At 40.1% G+C, this 19,656-nt stretch overlaps 1 protein-coding gene across 4 annotated transcripts in view; it reads right to left on the reverse strand.

Annotated features, from left to right (window-relative positions):
• LOC116473208 (rab GTPase-activating protein 1-like) overlaps positions 1–19,656 on the reverse strand; it is a 293,936-nt gene that overhangs the window by 173,289 nt on the left and 100,991 nt on the right. For 2 of the 4 annotated variants that reach the window (XM_032160934.2, XM_058443075.1), the window contains one exon: positions 729–857. In XM_032160934.2, coding sequence (XP_032016825.1) covers positions 729–857 — 129 coding nt within the window. Of the gene's footprint in view, positions 1–728; positions 858–12,843; positions 13,574–19,656 lie in introns of those variants that run through there. The other 2 variants (XM_032160932.2, XM_032160938.2) reach the window with 2 other exon arrangements.

A 19,656-nucleotide genomic window follows, 5' to 3' on the forward strand; every position in this document is an offset into this window, starting at 1 on the left:
ATTTATTATGTTGCTTATTGTCTGTTTCCTTCTGCAAGAATGTAAAGTCCCTAAGACCAGGATCTCTGTTTAGGAAAACAATTTATATTTATGTTATGGTTAGGTAAAAAGATACGCTGCTATATTGTAGAGGTATAAGAATTAACATCAGTAAATTGGTTCCAAATATTTTAAGAGTGCTCTCTCACCTTAATACTATAACTTTCTGGAAGAGTTTTCAATTTCAAATTGATTTATAAAATGTGTTTAGTTTTATCAGACATGTGACATGGACCAATGTATTCACAGATATTTGGCAGGTGTGGGATGGGAATGGGCAGATCAAGACTCAAACTTTCCAAGTCACTTAGAGAAATGAACACATTGCCTAAGCAAGCTTTTCTTGCTTTGTCCTAAATAATCTTAAAACAGATGGCAAAAGCTAAATACTAAGTCTGCTTCCATGGAAACCACTATCACAGCAGCCCACTCTAGAGCCCCACCTATGAGATAAATGTTTGTCTTCCTATTGTTATAATCTGAGCCTGCCAACTGTCACTCTAAGTCCTACTAAAAGGTACAGCTACTATACACATATTAGCCTGACACATCTGGGAGAAACCAGTTCATACACAATCTAACCTTAAACATAATCAAACCTTGCAACATATAAAAATTTTTTTTCATAATTTGCCATATTATTCTGCACTCATATTTTACCTTTATTATATAAAAACTCATGTTCTTACTTTAATATTGCAAGCCTGCTCCATCAGTCTTCTTGCATTTTCCTCTGCCCTGTATCTCTTTGGAAGCTGAACCCTGAAGAACTTTAAAGCACCTTCAAAATCAGCCTGCAGAAGGTCTTCCTTTGAGGTCTGCAAAATAATCATCAAGAATCGTCATTACATTTCAGCCTGCTTTTAGAACAAATATATTTCAAAAAGAATTTATATTTTCTTGAATATACTTTTATAGCTAAGATCTAAGTTAGTTCCAAACATTTTAAGAAGATATTTCTAACATTTCAATATTTAGATGATGTTGCTATAAGCTGAAATAAATCATCATAAATCACAGAAGCAATCTAAGAGTTAATGAACAAACTAACATACTGAATTCATATTACCTGAAAATTAGAATGATGGTTCCTGGCAAAGCTTACTAAGTTATAGCTCTGAGAAAAGAATAAGGCTAAAAAAGGAAAAGAGATTGAACTCTAGGTCTAATCTGTGACTTCAGCTCAATGAACATTTTAAGGATATTATTAAAAAGCTGGCTGAAGACATAGAAAATGCAACCAAAATACATCAGTTACACAATAAACACCTAATGGGAAGATGGCTTTTCAACTAATGACAGCAGTAGTTCAAGTGAAAAGAATAGGAAATTGATCCCATACCTTGAAGAATGCTATGAAAAAGTAAATGAAACAAACCACCTAACTACTGATCTCTTATGAAAACTATTGTTTACCAAATTTATTTCTTCAAAAAATAAAAAGCTATTTGGAAATAAATATATCTGTGCACAGAAAAAAGACTAAAAAGAAAACAAAATGTTTATCTGTATAGCGGAATCATGAGTTACTACTTATTTTTCCTTTTTTTGAGACAGGGTCTCCTTCTGTTGCCCAGGAGGGAGTGCATAGTGCAATCATGGCTCCCTGCAACCTCAACCTCCCAGGCTCAATTGATCCTCCCGCCTCAGCCTCCTGAGTAGATGGAACTACAGGCACACACCACCACACCCAGCTACTCATAATTTTTTTTTTTTATAGAGATGGGAGTCTCACTCTGTTGCCCAAGCTGATAACTCCTGGGCTCAGGGTATCTTCCCACCTCAGCCTCCCAAAGTGCTGGGATTACAGGCGTTGGTCACTGTAACCTGAAGGTTATTTATTTCATTACATTTTGTTATACTTTCTGTATAACGCTTTTATAATAAGAAAGACAATAAATATTTTAATAAACAGCTATAAACAACTTTGGCAAACACTGTGATACATATTATAGATTTAGGAAGACGAGTACACAGAAGCCAAAAACAAATTAGATGTTTTACAGTCAGTACTTAATAGTCAAAAACTTCAACAATTAAAAAAAAGCACCCAGAAATCACATAACTATATGCTATGTCAAAATATTACTTTATTTAAATTAAAATGTAAAGCTGATTAAAGACTGCACTGAAAAAGTAGGCACAAAGCCAGAGAAATTCCTGCTTGTAACAGGGTTTCAGTTTTCGTCATCACCACCCTGGTCCAAGTCATTATCATGAGCAGCAAGACATGTAGTCCAATCCTAGCAACATCCTTGTAATCTAGATTTTAGCTCAATGTAAGATCTGAGTGAGACCTTCTCTGAGCACTTAAATTCTTCCTCCTAGCCCATTCGCCACCAATTCACTTTCCAGTTTTACATCTGTTCCCCTTCTTTTTTTTTTCTTTTTTTTTTTTTTGAGACAGAGTCTTTCTCTGTCTCCCAGGCTGGAGTGCAGTGGCGCGATCTCGGCTCACTGCAAGCTCCGCCTCCCGGGTTCACGCCATTCTCCTGCCTCAGCCTCCCGAGTAGCTGGGACTACAGGCGCCCGCCAACACGCCCGGCTAATTTTTTGTATTTTTAGTAGAGACGGGATTTCACCGTGTTAGCCAGGGTGGTCTCGATCTCCTGACCTTGTGATCCGCCCGCCTCGGCCTCCCAAAGTGCTGGGATTACAGGCTTGAGCCACGGCGCCCGGCCATCTGTTCCCTTCTTCCCCTCTTTGTCTGTCTTTCGCACTGCTATATCCACAGCAATAAGAACAATGCCCAGAATATAGGAGGCACTCAATTAAAATTTGTAACAGAATAAATGAATGAAATCTACTTTCATCTCTCTTTTGCTACAGTTTGCTTCCCTTTTCCCCTGCCCTTTAAACAGAAATGTGAAAGAAAAGAACGTATTCATACCAGGCAGTTTCACAAAGGTCCACAAATTAGTAATCAAAAAATGGAGCTAGGCTAACAGTGGTAGTGAAAAAACAAAAAACTCCAGTACATCTCAGATTTCTCTTTCCTCATAAATATACAGATGCAATAGCAACAAGTGGTGGAGAATGCTTAGCATGCTCTCAACTCACCTTAACTTAGCTGGAAAAGGCAGTCGCTGGTAACAACTTCAGTCTGAAAGAGACTCTAACTAAAATATCAACTGCTGAATTATGGGGGAAAGCATCCAGCTACCAATTCTACCAGACATACCACACATCCCTAGACTTCCTTTTTCACATGTAATACCAGTTCTGATGATTAGCTCTCTGGTAGCAGTTTGGACAATTCCAGACAAACTGCTTCCAGGGTTTGTAGAGCAACAGGATTAACCCTTTCTTCACTACCGAAAGTCGTCTCAAGGCACCTCTTCCATTTTCAGTGCAATTAACCTCTAGTGACCTGGAAACAGATGCCTCAAAATGGTGATGGGCGATCTCTTCTCTGCAGACAGTAGCATAGTTATCTAATTTTCTAATATTGCCAAGGCCTAATTTCTTTTTTTTTTTTTTTTTTTTTTTTTTTTTTTGAGATGGAGTCTCGCTCTGTCTCCCAGGCTGGAGTGCAGTGGCGCGATCTCGGCTCCCTGCAAGCTCCGCCTCCCGGGTTCACGCCATTCTCCTGCCTCAGCCTCTCCGAGTAGCTGGGACTACAGGCGTCCGCCACCACGCCCGGCTAATTTTTTGTATTTTTAGTAGAGACGGGGTTTCACCGTGGTCTCGATCTCCTGACCTCGTGATCCGCCCGCCTCGGCCTCCCAAAGTGCTGGGATTAAAAGCCTGAGCCACCGCGCCAGGCGCCAAGGCCTAATTTCAAATCCAGCATTTTAGCACATACAAAAGCAGATAGATTGGGATCAAGAATGAGGAATCCTACATTCTCACACACAGGACCTCTAGTCAAGCAGGGATGGCCATGTAGGCAGAGATTCCGCTTAGGAAAGGCTAATAGCCTCAGGGAGGGTACAACAATGGGGTTCCCACCCAACTCAGGTTAAGTCTCTGGACATGAGAAGCCAGAGTTCCCTGTGGCTGTCCTTTCCTAGACATTGTTGGTGTTGATATTGCTGCAAATCACATGGATTGCCCAGCTCAGTTAAGCTCAAGAAGAGAGGAGATCTGGCAACCATGGGGCAGGGAGGCTCAAGTACACACAGGTGTGAAAACCGCATCTTACTCAATTTGCTAACCTCAGCCTCTGGAGTACTTGACACATTAAAGGTACTCAGGGTTGCAAAGGATATAATAAATTCATTTTAACTTCAACTTTGGCAAACTTGTAGTGCTATGTAAGTTTTCCCATTTTAAAAATGGGAATATCTTTAATCACAAGTATTTGAGAATGAGGCCGTGCTTGGTGGCTCATGCCTGTAATCCCAGCACTTTGGGAGGCCGAGGCAGGTGGATCACTTGAGGTCAGGGGTTCAAGACCAGCCTGACCAACACGGTGAAACTCCATCTCTACTAAAAATATAAAAAAAATTAGCCAGGCATGGTGGCGTATGCCTGTAATCCCAGCTACTTGGGAGGCTGAGGCAGGAGAATTGCTTGAACCCAGGAGGTGGAGGTTGCAGAGAGCCGAGATTGCACCATTGCACTCCAGCCTGGGCAACGAGAGTGAAACTCTTGTCTCAAAAAAAAAGAAAAAAAAAACACACACACACACACCAAAAAAACAAGTATTTGAGAATGAAATAATTTAAGGCATAAGAATGCATTTTTTGAACTCCAAAAGAAATATAAGGGGTGATAGTATCTATGTTGCTCAAATATGCTCAAAAATAGATATCTTAGTGGCTAAAAGCAGTACCTTGTTCTCACTGATTTTTTTGTTTGTTTTTTGTTTTTTGAGACAGGGGCTCAATTTGTTGCCCAGGCTGGAGTACAATGGTGCAATCATAGCTCACTGCAGCCTCGAACTCCTGGGCTCAAGAGACCTTCCCACCTTAAGCTCCCAAGTAGCTAGGACTCCATGCGTGTGCCACCATGCCAGCTACGTTTTAAGAATTCTTTTTTGGCTGGGCACGGTGGCTCATGCCTGTAATCCCAGCACTTTGGGAAGCTGAGACAGGCGGATCATGAGGTCAGGAGATTGAGACCATCCTAGCTAACACAGTGAAACCCCATCTCTACTAAAAATACAAAAAAAAAAAAAAATGAGCCACGAGGTCAGGAGATTGATACCATCCTGGCTAGCATGCTGAAACCCCATCTATACTAAAAATACAAAAAAAATTTTGGCCGGGCGTGGTGGTGGGTACCTGTAGTCCCAGCTACTGGGGAGGCTGAGGCAGGAGAATGGCATGAACCCAGGAGGCGGAGCTTGCAGTGGGCCGAGATCACGCCACTGCACTGCCCAGCCTGGGCAATAGAGTGAGACTCCATCTCAAAAAAAAAAAAAAAAAAAGAATTTGTTGTTGTTGTTTTGTTTTGTTTTTGGTAGAGATGGGGGTCTCGCTATGCTGCACAGGCTGGTCTCAAACTCCTGGCCTTAAGCAGTCCTCCCACCCAGGCCTCCCAAAGTGTTGGGATTACAGATGTGAACCACTGTGCCTGGCCTCACTGATATTTTTAATTCCATAAAGGGGGCAGTCTAAGTTGGAAGAACTTATATTTTTCTTATGGGCTGCAATACAGCTAATTTCATTGTGAATGAAAACAAAAATGCCAGTAAGCAAAAAACACATAAAACAAAAACCTTGCTTGCCAGTATTCTAGAAGACAACTTGTAGTTAGTCCTACTTTGATTCTGATGGGGTTTTTCCTCCAATTTTCTATCTTCGAGAGACTTCCATAATCATTAAGTATTACCTCAAATGCCTTTGTAATGCCATAAGCAGATTATAAGCTTACAGAGATAACTCTTCATTTGCTGACAACTGTATCTAAGAGGTTTTTCCCTCTACAATCGAGGGATAGACACTTCTTGTTCTGCAAAGATTGGATGTTTTCTTGTTCTGCAAAGATTTGGATGTTTCACTAAGAATTTATCAAAAGTTGTTTGGCTTTTTTTTAAAAAGAATACTTTTCCAATCATAATTCGTACATATGTATGTGTATTGTCTACATGGTGGGGTCATAAACTTTTTCTTGATTACATATTCATGGCCCAAAATAAAAATCTTTTTAAAAGCCTAACATAATGTCTGACTATAGAGATAAACATAATTAATATTTTATTACATTATTTATAGTCCTTTCCCCCATCATTACATACATATCTTACACATATTTAGCAAAATTTGAATCATCCTATACATATTATTTTGTTAAATATATATGCTTTACAGGCCAGGCATGGTGGCTCATGCCTGTAATCCCAGCATTTTGGGAGGCCAAGGTGGGCAGATCACTTTGAGGTCAGGAGTTCGAGACCAGCCTGGTCAACATGGTGAAACCCCGTATCTACTAAAAATACAAAAATTAGCCGGGCGTAGTGGCACGCACCTGTAATCCCAGATACTCTGGAGGCTGAGGCAGGAGGATTGCTTGAACTTGGGACATGGAGGCTGCAGTGAGCTGATATTGCACCACTGCACTCCAGCCTAGGTGACAGAGTGAGACCCTGTCTCAAAATAAATAAATAAATAAGCTTTATGAATGTCAAGCATTAATGTAATGTTATTAGTCTAAAATACAAGTAGTAGTGCTGTTTATGAAAATAAAACATGGCTTCAACCAGGGCTCCAGAACCAGTTCTCACCATCCTAGTGCTACTATCTCACCATCTTATTGTTATTACTGTTGTTACTTTTTTAGAGGCAGGGTCTTGCTCTGTCATCCAGTCTGGAGTGAGGTAGCACAATCATAGCTCACTGGAGCCTCAAACTCCTGGGCTCAAGCAATCTTCCTGTCTCAGCCTTCCTAGTAGCTTGGACTACAGGCATGCACCACCACACCTGGCAAATTTGTTTTTTTGTTTGTTTCTTTTACAGATGGGGTCTCGCTATGTTGCCCAGATTGGTTTTTAACTCCTGGCCTCAAGCCATTCTCCTGCCTCAGCCTTCCTAGTAGCTAACATTACAGAAGTGAGCTACCAGGCCTGCACATATACTAATTATTAATGAGTTGGCTATGCAGATAATTAGTGCTTATAATTGAGTTTATAATTGTATGAATACTAAACCCTTACCCTGACAATGAAGAGGCTTAATGAATGATCTTGCGATCATAAGATCTATGCTTTAAAAATGTACCCCTAAAAGGCAGACTAACACTTCAAAAACCAAACCAAGTACCCAAAATAGGTTGTGCTGGCTTCTGGTTTACAATTATACATCTGTGCTCACTGTACAAAATCCCTTCAGACTAGAAAAACTGATTTCAACTGGAAAGGCTGTTCTTCAACTGGGAAATTCTTAGAGCTTTTCTATATTGCTTTCAGAACAATGGCGAGGGAAGAGTAAAATAATGAAAATGCAACTCCTTTCCCAACATTAGTTAAGTAATGTTAGCCAGAAGATAATACGAATAAGATTTAGACAATTTCAATAAGCAGAGGCATGTTTCCTTCCCTTGGAAAATAAAATAACTTACCAGTTTTTAAATAAGAACTAATAGGCCAGGCGCAGTGGCTTATACCTGTAATCCCAGCACTTTGGGAAGCCGAGGAGAGTGAATCACTTGAGGTCAGGTGTTCGAAACCAGCCTGATCAACATGGCAAAACCCCATCTCTACTAAAAATACAAAAATTAGCTGGGCGTGGTGGCGCGTGCCTGTAGACCCAGCTACTTGGGAGGCTGAGGCAGGAGAATTGCATGAACCCAGGAGGTGGAGGTTGTAGTGAGCCGAGATCATGCCACTGCACTCCAGCCTGGGCAACAGAACGAGACTTTGTCTCCAAAAATAAAATAAAATAAGAATAAAGGATAACTTTTTGAAATTAGTGGCTCTACTACACAACCATCTTTTGCTCCCTGAGCTTTCTGACAAATCCTTTTAAATAATATGAACCATGTTTACCAATTACATTTCAAAGGTGACATTACTTCTTTCTTCATTTGAATAGAACTATATAAAAAGATAAAAGTAAAGTCATTTAAACAAGTCCTACTTCTTTTTCCTTTCAAGTAGGTAGGAAGAAATATCCAGAGGGAAAGGCGAGTAGAATGTTAGTGTAAGTATCCTTTGCACTTACCCCAGTGATATGAATTAAGCAAATTGCCTGGCACATAATAGATATCGACATAAATTTGTTCCATGAATTTATTAAGGCTCCACTTCAAGCATATCCAATATTCAAAAGTCAAGATGTATACAATGGAAATTATGGAGTATATTTAGGACTTATTTATACATAAAAATTGATTTTTAGATTTTTTGGGGGGGTATCAGAAGTATACATGGCAACTTCTGCATTTGGGTTTTTAACTTCTGTTACAAGTTGTAATCTCTCTTTAAAGAGCAATCCTTGCAGCTGTTAACAACAGAGGTAAAAAGGGAAGACACATTCTCCTCTGCTCTTTCATCCTCCGTTAAACATAATGTTTTAAGAAAGTCTACAAAGTTAAAAACAAACAAGATTAGTATGCAATTTATCAGCATAAGTAATTTGATCAAAATGAAACCTTAAAATGGCTACGAAAAGGGACAGCTAGATCATTTGTGTATGTATAATCAACCCTCTTTCAATTCACTGTGGAAAATGAGTAGCTGTATTCAAACTCTAGCTAACACTAATTTTAACATATAATGATCTGATAACTTCTTATGGCATATAGTAGCAAAAATTAAAAATCCCAAGGAAGGCCAGGCACAGTGGCTCACACCTGTAATCCCAACACTTTGGAAGTCCACGCTGGAGAGATCGCTTGAGCTCAGGAGTTTTAGATCAGCCTTGGCAAGAATTTCCCAGGTGAAGAACAGCCTTTCCAGTTTTGTAGAGATGAGATGAAACCTCAGCTCTACAAAAAATACAAAAGTTAGCCAGGCATGGTGGTGGGCGCCTGTAGTCCCCAGCTGCTCAGGAGGGTGAGGTGGGAGGATTGCCTGAGCCTGGGAGGCGGAGGTTGTAGTGAGCCAAAATCACACCAATGCATTCCAGCCTGGGTGACTGAGATCCTATCTCAAAAAAAAAAAAAAAATCCAGAGGGAAAAGGGGAGATTTTGAATACGAGCAAAGTCAAAGTTTCTCCTCCTTCTCCAAACATCACACACTTACAGAGTATGGACTCTGGCCACATGCCACTGCTGATACCATTTTCAGTGTGTTTTTCCCACCGAAAAATTCAGTGCAAGAGTATCATATTGTAAGGTGAATTTTTTTTTTTTTTTTTTTTTTTAAGACAGAATCTCATTCTGTCACCCAGGCTGGAGTGCAGTGGTGCAACCCGCCGTCCGGGTTCAAGTGATTCTCCTGCCTCAGCCTCCCAGAGTAGCTGGGATTACAGGTGCCCACCCCCACACCTGACTAGTTTTTGTATTTTTAGGAGAGATGGAGTTTTGCCATGTTGGCCAGGCTGGTCTTGAACTCCTGACATCAGCTAATCTGCCTGCCTCGGCCTCCCAAAGTGCTGGGATTACAGGTGTGAGCCACTGCGCTTGGCCTGATTTTTTTTTTGAAAGAGGTAGGGTGGGTGGAAATACTTCCACTGTTTGAGTATTAGCTCTAGATGCTTCTATTCCAAACTTCTCACTATTCTTGAATAAATCTTTCTTTAAGGGCCTCTAATAAGCAGCAGATTCTAGGTTTGATTCTTTTAGGGGACTATTTGAAAAAAAAATCTAAATGTGATTCTCTTTCTTATCTTCACTATTTTTATCCTAAATGGCTTGTTTTTCCTTTAGTTATGGTATCTAACAGAATTTTTATTCAGCTAAAAATTTCTGGAGGTCTGAGAATCATTTGAAAGCAGAGGCTTTAGAAAAGGGAAATACCACTTAGCTGATGTCTAGGATATTCGCATCTCCTGTTTCAGTATTTTAATTTCACAAAAGAAAAACATATTTGGTGAATCTACATATAGAATTTAGGCCTTGTGGTAATATCTAAAATGACATGCTTGTACCTGCTTTATTAAAGGAAAATTGCCCTTTACTGGGTGTACCTTTGAAGGGTAACAAGTAAAAATTCCAAATGTGCATCCTCTATTTTATCAGTAACCTTCTTCTAACTGAAGGTTTTAGAAGCCTAGAGTTCTAGTAGTTTGATGATCCCTCTGTGAATCAGGGAACAATAACTAATAAGGCTCAGAGACCAAATCCACAACACTGTCTTAGTAAATCTTCATTTATTTGATTTTTTAAAAAAATGACTTGTTTTATAATGAAAAAAATACTGGGATCTTAAAAGTAAAATAAAGTACTTGTATGTGCTTAAGCCACAAGCATTCGTGTTTGAAACATGACTAAAAAGGTAAAGAGATGTTTTACACTTTAGTACTTCCTCTTGACTAGAAATGAAAAGATTGCAATACTGCATGTGCAGGATTCCTCTTAGGAGTGCCCTGTGCAGATTAGCCATTGATCCCACATCATTAGCCAGTTCAATAACACAAGGCTGAACAACTTCCCCATGGTACACATGCTAAACTTTGAGCAGTAACTTACTGAATAGCAGATCCCAACTCACAGCCATATTGCTAATTAAAGAACTTGTAATTTCCCAAAATGTAGGGTACCCTGGTATTACGAATAATTTTTCAAGTGCAACTGTGTAAAACAAAGCCAGAGATTTTCAAGTGCCCCCAAGATAAATCAGCATATGCTTTTCTTTTTCTTTTTGAGATGGAGTTTAGCTCTTGTTGCCCAGGCTGGAGTGCAATGGCACGATCTCAGTTCACCATAATCTCTGCCTCCCAGATTCAAGCAATTCTCCTGTCTCAGCCTCTCAAATAGCTGGGATTACAGGCACACGCCACCATGCCCTGCTAATTTTGTGTTTTTAGTAGAGATGGGGTTTCTCCATGTTGGTCAGGCTGGTCTCAAACTCCCGACCTCAGGTGATCTGCCCACCTCGGCCTCCCCAAGTGCTGGGTATACAGGCGTGAGCCACTGCATCTGGCCTAGCATATGCTTTTCACACATAATGCAAGTGGCATTATTACTTAGGCTCTAGCTGACAGAGCCTAAGTAAGGACTCAAGACCACCTGAGAGATGCACTACTTCACATGCCTAATTTGGCAACCAAACAGAGTTGGTACAATTGCAACACACAGATATACATGACCTCCAAAGAGCTCAAGCTTGAGAGCCCAACTCCCTGTGGATTTTATTGCTAATTAATTTTTTCAGACTAGAGGCAGTTTAAATTCATCCCTAATGCAGAGTTGAATATGCAAAATATTCTTAATTACCAATTTATGTTTTCCTTCAAAACACTGAAAATGTAAATGCCAAAGAGAGGTGGCACCAAATTACTGGAAAGTTACCATTGGAAGCCTTTGAGTCACAAAGTTAAGTAGTCTTTAGGATGCAGAAATATATTAGACCAAGCCTGATTCCTCAGAGACGTAGAGAATTTGTTGAAATATAGTTTAGCACTTCACAATATCAAAACTTCTGAAATAAAATGCTTCTCATTTCACTTACAAAAAACAAAACAAAACAAAACAAAACTCCTTTCTAAATAGAATCATGAATCCTTAGTTTTCTCCTTTATTAAGAAAAAGATGGGGTTCAGGGAAATAATGACTTCACCTGGACATTGAAACACATGTCTTCAGCTCTTTTTATTTCTTCTTTAAATGACAAAGGAACTATATTTCTCAAAAATAACCCCCCTATAATTGTATGCTAGTCATTGCATCAAACTTTGTGTTGCAATGACAAATAGACTTTCCTTAGGATGGGAAATTTCTTATTTACATGGCTACCTAACATGTCTGTTATGATTGTACAGAAGAGATTATATTTGCATGTAAATACATACATAAAGACTGAACTAGTAATTGTAAAGATAAGTATAAATAGAGATGAACTATAGTGAAGGGAGATATGGGAGAGAAAAGAGTTAAATTCAGTCATGTGAATACTGTACTGAAAAGACTTTAATATGAGAGAACCATAATGAGGAAATAGTCTAAAATGGTATTAAACTCCATTCTATAAAACAGACAAGACTAAATTATTCTTGTTCCATTACCACATAATGGTATAGGACTACTGTAACCCAATTACCTTATAGAATAGTTGCTAGGTATAGTTCTCAAGCCTGCAACAGCGATTGTGGGTATTTAATTTTAACCCTTAGTAGGAAATGAGGAAGGGTGATTTTTCTCTTATTCAGGAAATCAAATAACAAGCAAGTCAGACTTCCCAGATACACAGCACAGAAGCCAGCAGCTTTAAGCTGTTTCACAGATAAACAGTTCAATCATTTTAGGAGAGAAACCTACAATTTCCTACCAAAGTATTTTTAGGTGGTAAAATTCTCTATCAAAAAACAAAACAAAACAAAACAACAATCAAATTGGCAATCAAATGGGGAGGTTAGAAAGCAAACCACACGCAGTCTAGATAAGTTGCTATGTCTGTTGTAAAATTTAACCCTTTGGAGATATAAATAACAGAATGCCTACATCAAGCACTTGGGTATTCTGCTTTATTGCTGAGCCTAGCCAGGCAGAAAGCCATTTTTTTTGCTGCCACAGAGATAATGCCACTAATGTGACCCTGGGCTCTGAGAAAAGAGCCATGATCTCCTCTAACCAATTAAGGGGTGGTGTGGACCAGGCTCCAAATGAGCTGCACAGCAGTGGCCACTCAGCATTTCCTTCTCGGCAGAATGGAGAGAAGAAGAAAACCAGAGACCACAAGCCTCTTTCAGAGATACAAGGAATTTTCACAGAGGATAGCAGATTCCCTACAAATGAAGTTCAATGAAAAACAATCTCACCGCCAGAAGCCGAGGCACAAACAGACGATGCCCCATCCCCAGAAGTTCCAGCACTCGACACGCATACTCATTCACCAGCTTGCTCCTCTCGTCGTGCATGTCCTGGGACTTTTTGACAGGAGGTGTGAGCTTAGCAGCTGGGGCTGGGCAGGGCACCCCTTCTTCCATGAGCACTAAGTAGGTATCCAGAATGAGAAAGATGGATCTCTTATCCACAATTTTAAGAACTGCGGTGGGAGGGAAGCCAGGTTTAGGTCTCCCTGGGAGGACGTACAAGCCAGTCTGTGGTGGGAATTGTCAGCTAATGTCTCCACAAGAAAAACATTTTGGCTAAATTATCCACTGCGAGAACCCCAAAGTAGACTGGAAAATGAAAATGAAATCAAGTACTGATCTAAATAAAAAACGGCAAAAGCAATCGAATGCGAGAAAATGGCCAAGAGTGATGCAGGAGAGTTCAGATACATGTGTAAAAACGGACAAGCTGCTTAGAAGGGTCTAGCATGTGAGAATGTGTGAGTGTGTGTATGTGTGTGTGAGAAAGGGTGTGTGTGTGTCTCTATGTGTGAGAAGACAGCAGCAGCAGTAGCCAGGAAGCCAGGGCAGTTGTGAAGCTGCAAGGAGAAAAGGATGAGCTCATTGCAATCCTCGATTCGTGACAAGCAGCGCTGTTGTTGCTGCTGCTGCTGCTACTGCTGCTGCTGCTGCCTCTCGCTGTGAATCAGTAATGAAGGGGTAGGAAAGGAAGGGGAGGGAAGAGGAGGAGGTAGGTGAATGAGCATGCAGTGTGTCTCAGGGGAGAATGCTGTAATAAGAAGCCAATGGCGAGCCATTGGACAGATGCGCTTCCCCCTCCCAGTCTACCTTCAATCAGTGTTAGTCTGACAGCTTCTACTGTTGAATCCTAAGCCACAGAGAGATGAACTAGCTTTTCCTAACATGTGATGCTCACAGAAAAAAATCAGACAGCCAGTCATCTGAACGGCTGACCTTTATTCACTCTTGCTTTCTAACAACGAGAATAGATTTTATACTTGTGTTTAAAGTGGGATGTCCCAATCCTTATTAGATGACTGAAACTGCTACAGAAGAGAGGTATTAGGGTAAAATGATAGAGTATGGACAGAAGAGCCAAAGACCAAGCATCCAAGAAATGACACACCCTCAAGTTGAAGTGTTTATGCAATAATAATGACTTTTTGCAATGCAAATACAAGAAGCATTTCAGGATTCTGGGAAGGCTGGCCATGATTAAAAGGAAAATTTTTGTAAACAAGCAATATGATAAATAATAAAAACCTAACACATATTAAGAGTATACATTGAAAGAACTATTAGAATTGAAATTCTCAAAGCAAAAATAACTTTTGTATGCCACAGACCTTGATAAACACTCAGCTAATAGTTGAAAACATTGTTCTGATAAATCTCTAGTCAAATTAATCCTTCCCCAGTAATAATATAAAAATTATCCATAGTTCAAAATTTTACAATCTTAGTGCTAATATGTTATATTAATTTACTTGTTGTGAATAAATAGGTGTAGCCAAATGAAGGCAAAATGACAAAATCACCATAGGGACAGTCTCAACTTTATCCTAACAATTAACTAATCCATATTCAGCATCTTGATTCTGTGGTTCTGTAGTTGCTCTCTTAAGTACCAGGCTGGTTTCTCCATACAAATTATAGCATGGTACAAAGAGAAACAAGGCTAAGAGAGCCAGAGCATGTATTTTGTGAGTCTTAGTTTTCTACTCTGACAAATAAGAGTTACATATCTACAAATAACCAAATAGAAACATATTTATTGATGTATGTCTGTGGGCCTAAAGAAATAGATTAATTATGAAAATGAGCTTAAAGAAATAGGAAGCGAGATTCTGCCTCCCTTAACAATATATTATTTGGTTTCATTTTTCCAAAATCTCAGAAAAACAAGAATTTTAAGAAATTTAACATTTAAAGTATTAACAAGTTATTTTACATGGAATATTTATATGTTGCTGTCAAGCCTTTTATTTCTTCCAAAAATGATTTTTTTTTAATTTATTTGTTTGAAATGGATTGTCGCTCTGTCGCCCAGTCTGGAGTGCAGTGGCAGCATCTCGGCTGCAAGCTCTGCCTCCCGGGTTCATATCATTCTCCTGTCTCAGCCTCCCGAGTAGCTGGGACTACAGGTGCCTGCCACCACGCCCGGCTATTTATTTTTTTTTGTATTTTTACTAGAGATGGGGTTTCACCGTGTTAGCCAGGATGGTTTCAATCTCCTGATCTTGTGATCCGCCTGCCTCGGCCTCCCAAAATGCCAAAATGATTTCTTAACAAACTAAATAAAGTAGAGCTAGGCACAGTAGTGTGTGCCTGTATTCCCAGCTACTCCAGAGGCTGAGGTGGGAGGATCCTTTGAGCTCAGGAGTTCCAGGCTGTAATGTGCTACGTTCCTGCCTGTGAACAGCCACTACACTCTAGCCTGGGCAACATAGTGGAACCCCATCTCTAAAAACAAAAACAAAAAACTATGCAAAGTAAAGATTTTAATGTAAAATGATCATAAGCATAGAATATTACATATATACAAATAAATTTCAGGTCCCTAAAGTTTTGGAGTAAATGTTTGATGTACTGCCTAGGATGAGGATAGGTTCAGCTGGAAGAGGGAGACCATAAGAAGGAAAAGGTTCTGGGCCTTTCATACTCTATCCCTAAACACACACGCACACCCATACACACACACCACACCCCCCACACACACACATATCCCCCCACACCTCCCCACATCCCACACACACTCCCCACACACACCCCACACACCCACACTCCCACTCCACACTACACACCCACACAACACCACATACACCCCCACACGTCACACCCCCCACACCCTCCTACACACACCCACAGACACACCACACATACACCCCCTACACACACATCCCACACACCACACACACACCCAACACCACACACATCAGACACACACACACACCCTCAGCTCCATTTTTACCTTGCATATATACTGGTGTTCTGCATTAAATTTTGTTTGATAGGACTGTGCTACTGCTATGTACAGCACTGCCACAGACATTTCACATTTAAGAACAAGGGAACATCCTGAATTGCTCTTAAATGTGAAAGAAGAATTCAGTGACTTCTTAGGTTATAGGATTTTTTTCTAGTTGACTTTTTAAAGGGTAGGGAAGATGTTTCCACTCAACTAACTTGGCCTTGAAAAGTACTAGCTGAAGCATTTTTTTCTTACATAAACCAGAAACAGGACTTGCCCAGAAAGATTCCAGTAAAAATAAGTAAAAATTAATCAAATGACTTTGGAACTGTATGGTTTGGCTCTGATGCTCACAAAAAGAAGTTAAAATCAAATATACTATGTATTAAATGTAATAATTAAAATACGATTTTTCTTTTTTTGAGACAGAGTCTTGCTCTGTTGCCCAGGCTGGAATGCAGTGTCGTGATCTCAGCTCATCGCAACCGCCGCCTCCCAGGTTCAAGCCATTCTCCTGCCTCAGCCCCCCAAGTAGCTGGGATTACAAGCATGTGCCACCATGCCCGGCTAACTTTTGTATTTTGAGTAGAGACAGGTTTCACCATGTTGGCCAGGCTGGTCTTCAACTCCTCACCTCATGATCTACCCGCCTCGGCCTCCCAAAGTGCTGGGATTACAGGTGTGAGCCACCGTGCCCAGCAAAATATGTTATCTTAATGAGCAAACCAAGTTTCACTTAAAACATTTAGGTACGTTTAACAAAATGCTGTGTACAAGGCACTACAACAAGTGGTCATGTATTTCAGTTTCCCCAACAAAAATCCCTCATGCTTCCTTTATGCTTCCCCTCAAAAATCCTTGCATTCAAAATTTCCATCATTTCTGCCCTGGTCCTTTTTTCAGGATATTCTTTCAGAATAGAATGTTCATCAATATCAGGTAAAATGATTCTTCTAGAACACTACTTGGTGAAATGAAAAAAGAGATTCTAGGGATTTTTGAAGCCCTAAAAGCATCACTCATTTCAGTGAGCTTTTCCTCCTCTTCCTCCCCAAATCCCAAATACTTTTTTTCATTGTTGAGATTCAGTAATAAATCACAGAACAATCAAAGAACACTCTTCTTTTGAAATGGGGTCTTGCTATGTTACCCAGGCTGATCTTGAACTCCTGGGCTCAAGGGATCTCCTACCTCAGCCTACTGAGTAGCTGGGATTATAAGCATGTACCCAATAGAACACTTCACAGAAAACATTTCTGAGTTATAAAGTAGTCCATAAAATGGAATAATAGAAAAGAAACTCTTCTGAATTAACTAGTTAATAATGCATGATTTCTCACATTTCTTTTGGATGAATCACTTATAGAGGAGAAAAACTTATTCCCTCTATCCTCCTAGGTTCTCTGCCTGGGGCCCTGCAAATAAGTCTGAGACAATACAGGTTAGCAAGATAAATATAAACAGAACTTTATTAACACACGTAGTATGCACACACGTGGGAGAAACTCAGTAATAACTAACTCAAAGGAGTGGTTAGTACTTGGGGCTGAGGCCAGGCACAGTAGCCCACACCTATAATCCCAGGACTTTGGGAGGCCAAGGCAGGCAGATGGCTTGAGCCCAGGAGTTCAAGACCAGCCTGAGCAACATGGCAAAAACCTTGTCTCTACAAATAATAATAATAATAATAATAATAATAATAATAATAATAATAAATCCTGGTGGAACACCTGGAGTCTGAGCTAACCAGGAGGCTGAAGTGGGAGGATCACTTGAGCCTGGAAGGCCAAGGCTGCAATGAGCCACTATTGTGCCACTACACTCCAGCCTTGGTGACAAAGTGAGACCCTGTCTCAGAAAAACAAAAACTTGGGACTTGGGGTTTATTAGCACATTAAGAAGGAACAATACTTCTGTAGAGAAGTGATAAAACAAAGGAAAAGGACTTTGAGCTTCTAGGGTGACAAATTGTAGGAAGGCAAATAAATGGGGAAACTTATGACAGATAAAGACTAGTTAATAAGGTTTGTTTGTATAGACTCTTTCTTGGTGCCATCTCATCTCCATTTATAAGGTTGCTATCCCTCTCCTGGTATGGAAAGTGAGTGGCGAGGCACCTTCACAAGAAGAATTTATGTTTGACTTTCAGGCACACAGGGGATGGCAGAGAGCTCATCCTGTGTCTGCTTTTCCTCAATCGCCTTTACCTCAAAATAATCCTTATGCCACAGTGATGTATGGCGGGGGTGGTGGTGGTGGTGACATATACTGAATCCTTTCATACCCAATAAGAGAGAGTAAGAGAAAAAAACAGGTGATGGTCCCAAAGCCATGGTCTAATGACTAGAAGTGTCATTCTCTGGAGTACTGGAAGTAGGTGGTCAGTGCTGCAATCCCAATTAGAGCCTTGCACTTGAGAATGCTCTTCCTGAACCACTCCACTGTGTCATGGTTATCAGACATGTTCAGGACACATACAGATTTCCATAGTAAAATGAAAAGCACATTTGACTTAATTCATGGACCTATAATTAAGAAAACTGAATGTAACAAAACATGCTAGGTAGTTATTTCAGTAGTTAAAAAATGAAAAAGGAAACACTTTCTGACCTGCAGGAGCTTAAAATCAGGGAGGTATCCAAATACAAAGATAAAGTAGGGTGTGATGGACACTATAAAAGGGGTGACACACTGTGTGCTATGAGGTAGGTATGTCTTTGTTGTCCACAGTAGATGCAGACAAAAGTGGGTTTATACTACTGGGATGGGCCTAGACAAAAATCCAAGAGTAAGGAGAATTAAATATATCTCTAAGAGCAAAACAGGGCATTGCTTATTACATCATCTTTTAGTCACATTTACTAGCTGTATGACATGAATAAGTTACTTAGCCCTCTGAGTTTCTGTACGGCAACATCACCTAGCTGGCAAAGCTCCTCTGAAAATTTAATAAATTAACGCATACAAAGGAATCTCTTGTAGTGCCTAGCACATGGTAGGTGCTCAATAACTAGTAGTTTTTTTCATTCTTTCCAGGAAGTCACGTAGAAGAAAAGAAAATGTATAAAAATACATTGCGTTTATCTGGGTTAGGGTTTAGAAAGACAAAAAGAACTTTGGATATATTCACAATAGAAAGAGAGTTAGTCAAACACTGAAAAGACATTCCTGTCAGATCACCTGCCTCTTCGGTTCACTAAGACACAGACACATCAATAAGTAGCAAAGGATCCATGCCCTTCTTGACTAGGAGAGCAAAACCTAATTCTCCAGCTATTCTTCGCCTGATTGACTATTTTTAAAAAGATGAAACTTCAATGATTTTGCAAGTTCCTAAGATCCAGCAAACAGGTCAAAATACAGATGACACAGTGAGTAGTAGTGCCATTGTGGTACTGTAAAATCCTGCACAAAGCACACTCTTTCTTTCATTCAAGTCTTGATTCTGGGCTGGGCATGGTGGCTCACGCCTGTAATCGCAGCACTTTGGGAGGCTGAGGTGGGCGGATCACTTGAGGTCAGGGGTTCGAGACCAACCTGGACAACATATCATAAACCTGTCTCTACTAAAAATACAAAAATTAGCTGGGTGTGGTGGTGCATACCTGTAATCCCAGCTACTGGAGAGGCTGAAGCAGGAGAATCGCTTGAACCTGGGAGGCAGAGGTTGCAGTGAGCCAAGATCATGACACTGCACTCAAGCCTGGGTGACACAGTGAAAATCCATCCCCCCCCAAAAAAAGTCTTGATTTTGCTCAATACTGTACTACATGCTTCTGGATATAGAAAGACAGATCAGATGCTGC

This window comes from Hylobates moloch, unplaced genomic scaffold (genome assembly GCF_009828535.3).
Source record: "Hylobates moloch isolate HMO894 unplaced genomic scaffold, HMol_V3 SCAFFOLD_8, whole genome shotgun sequence".
Classification (NCBI taxonomy): Eukaryota; Metazoa; Chordata; class Mammalia; order Primates; family Hylobatidae; genus Hylobates; species Hylobates moloch.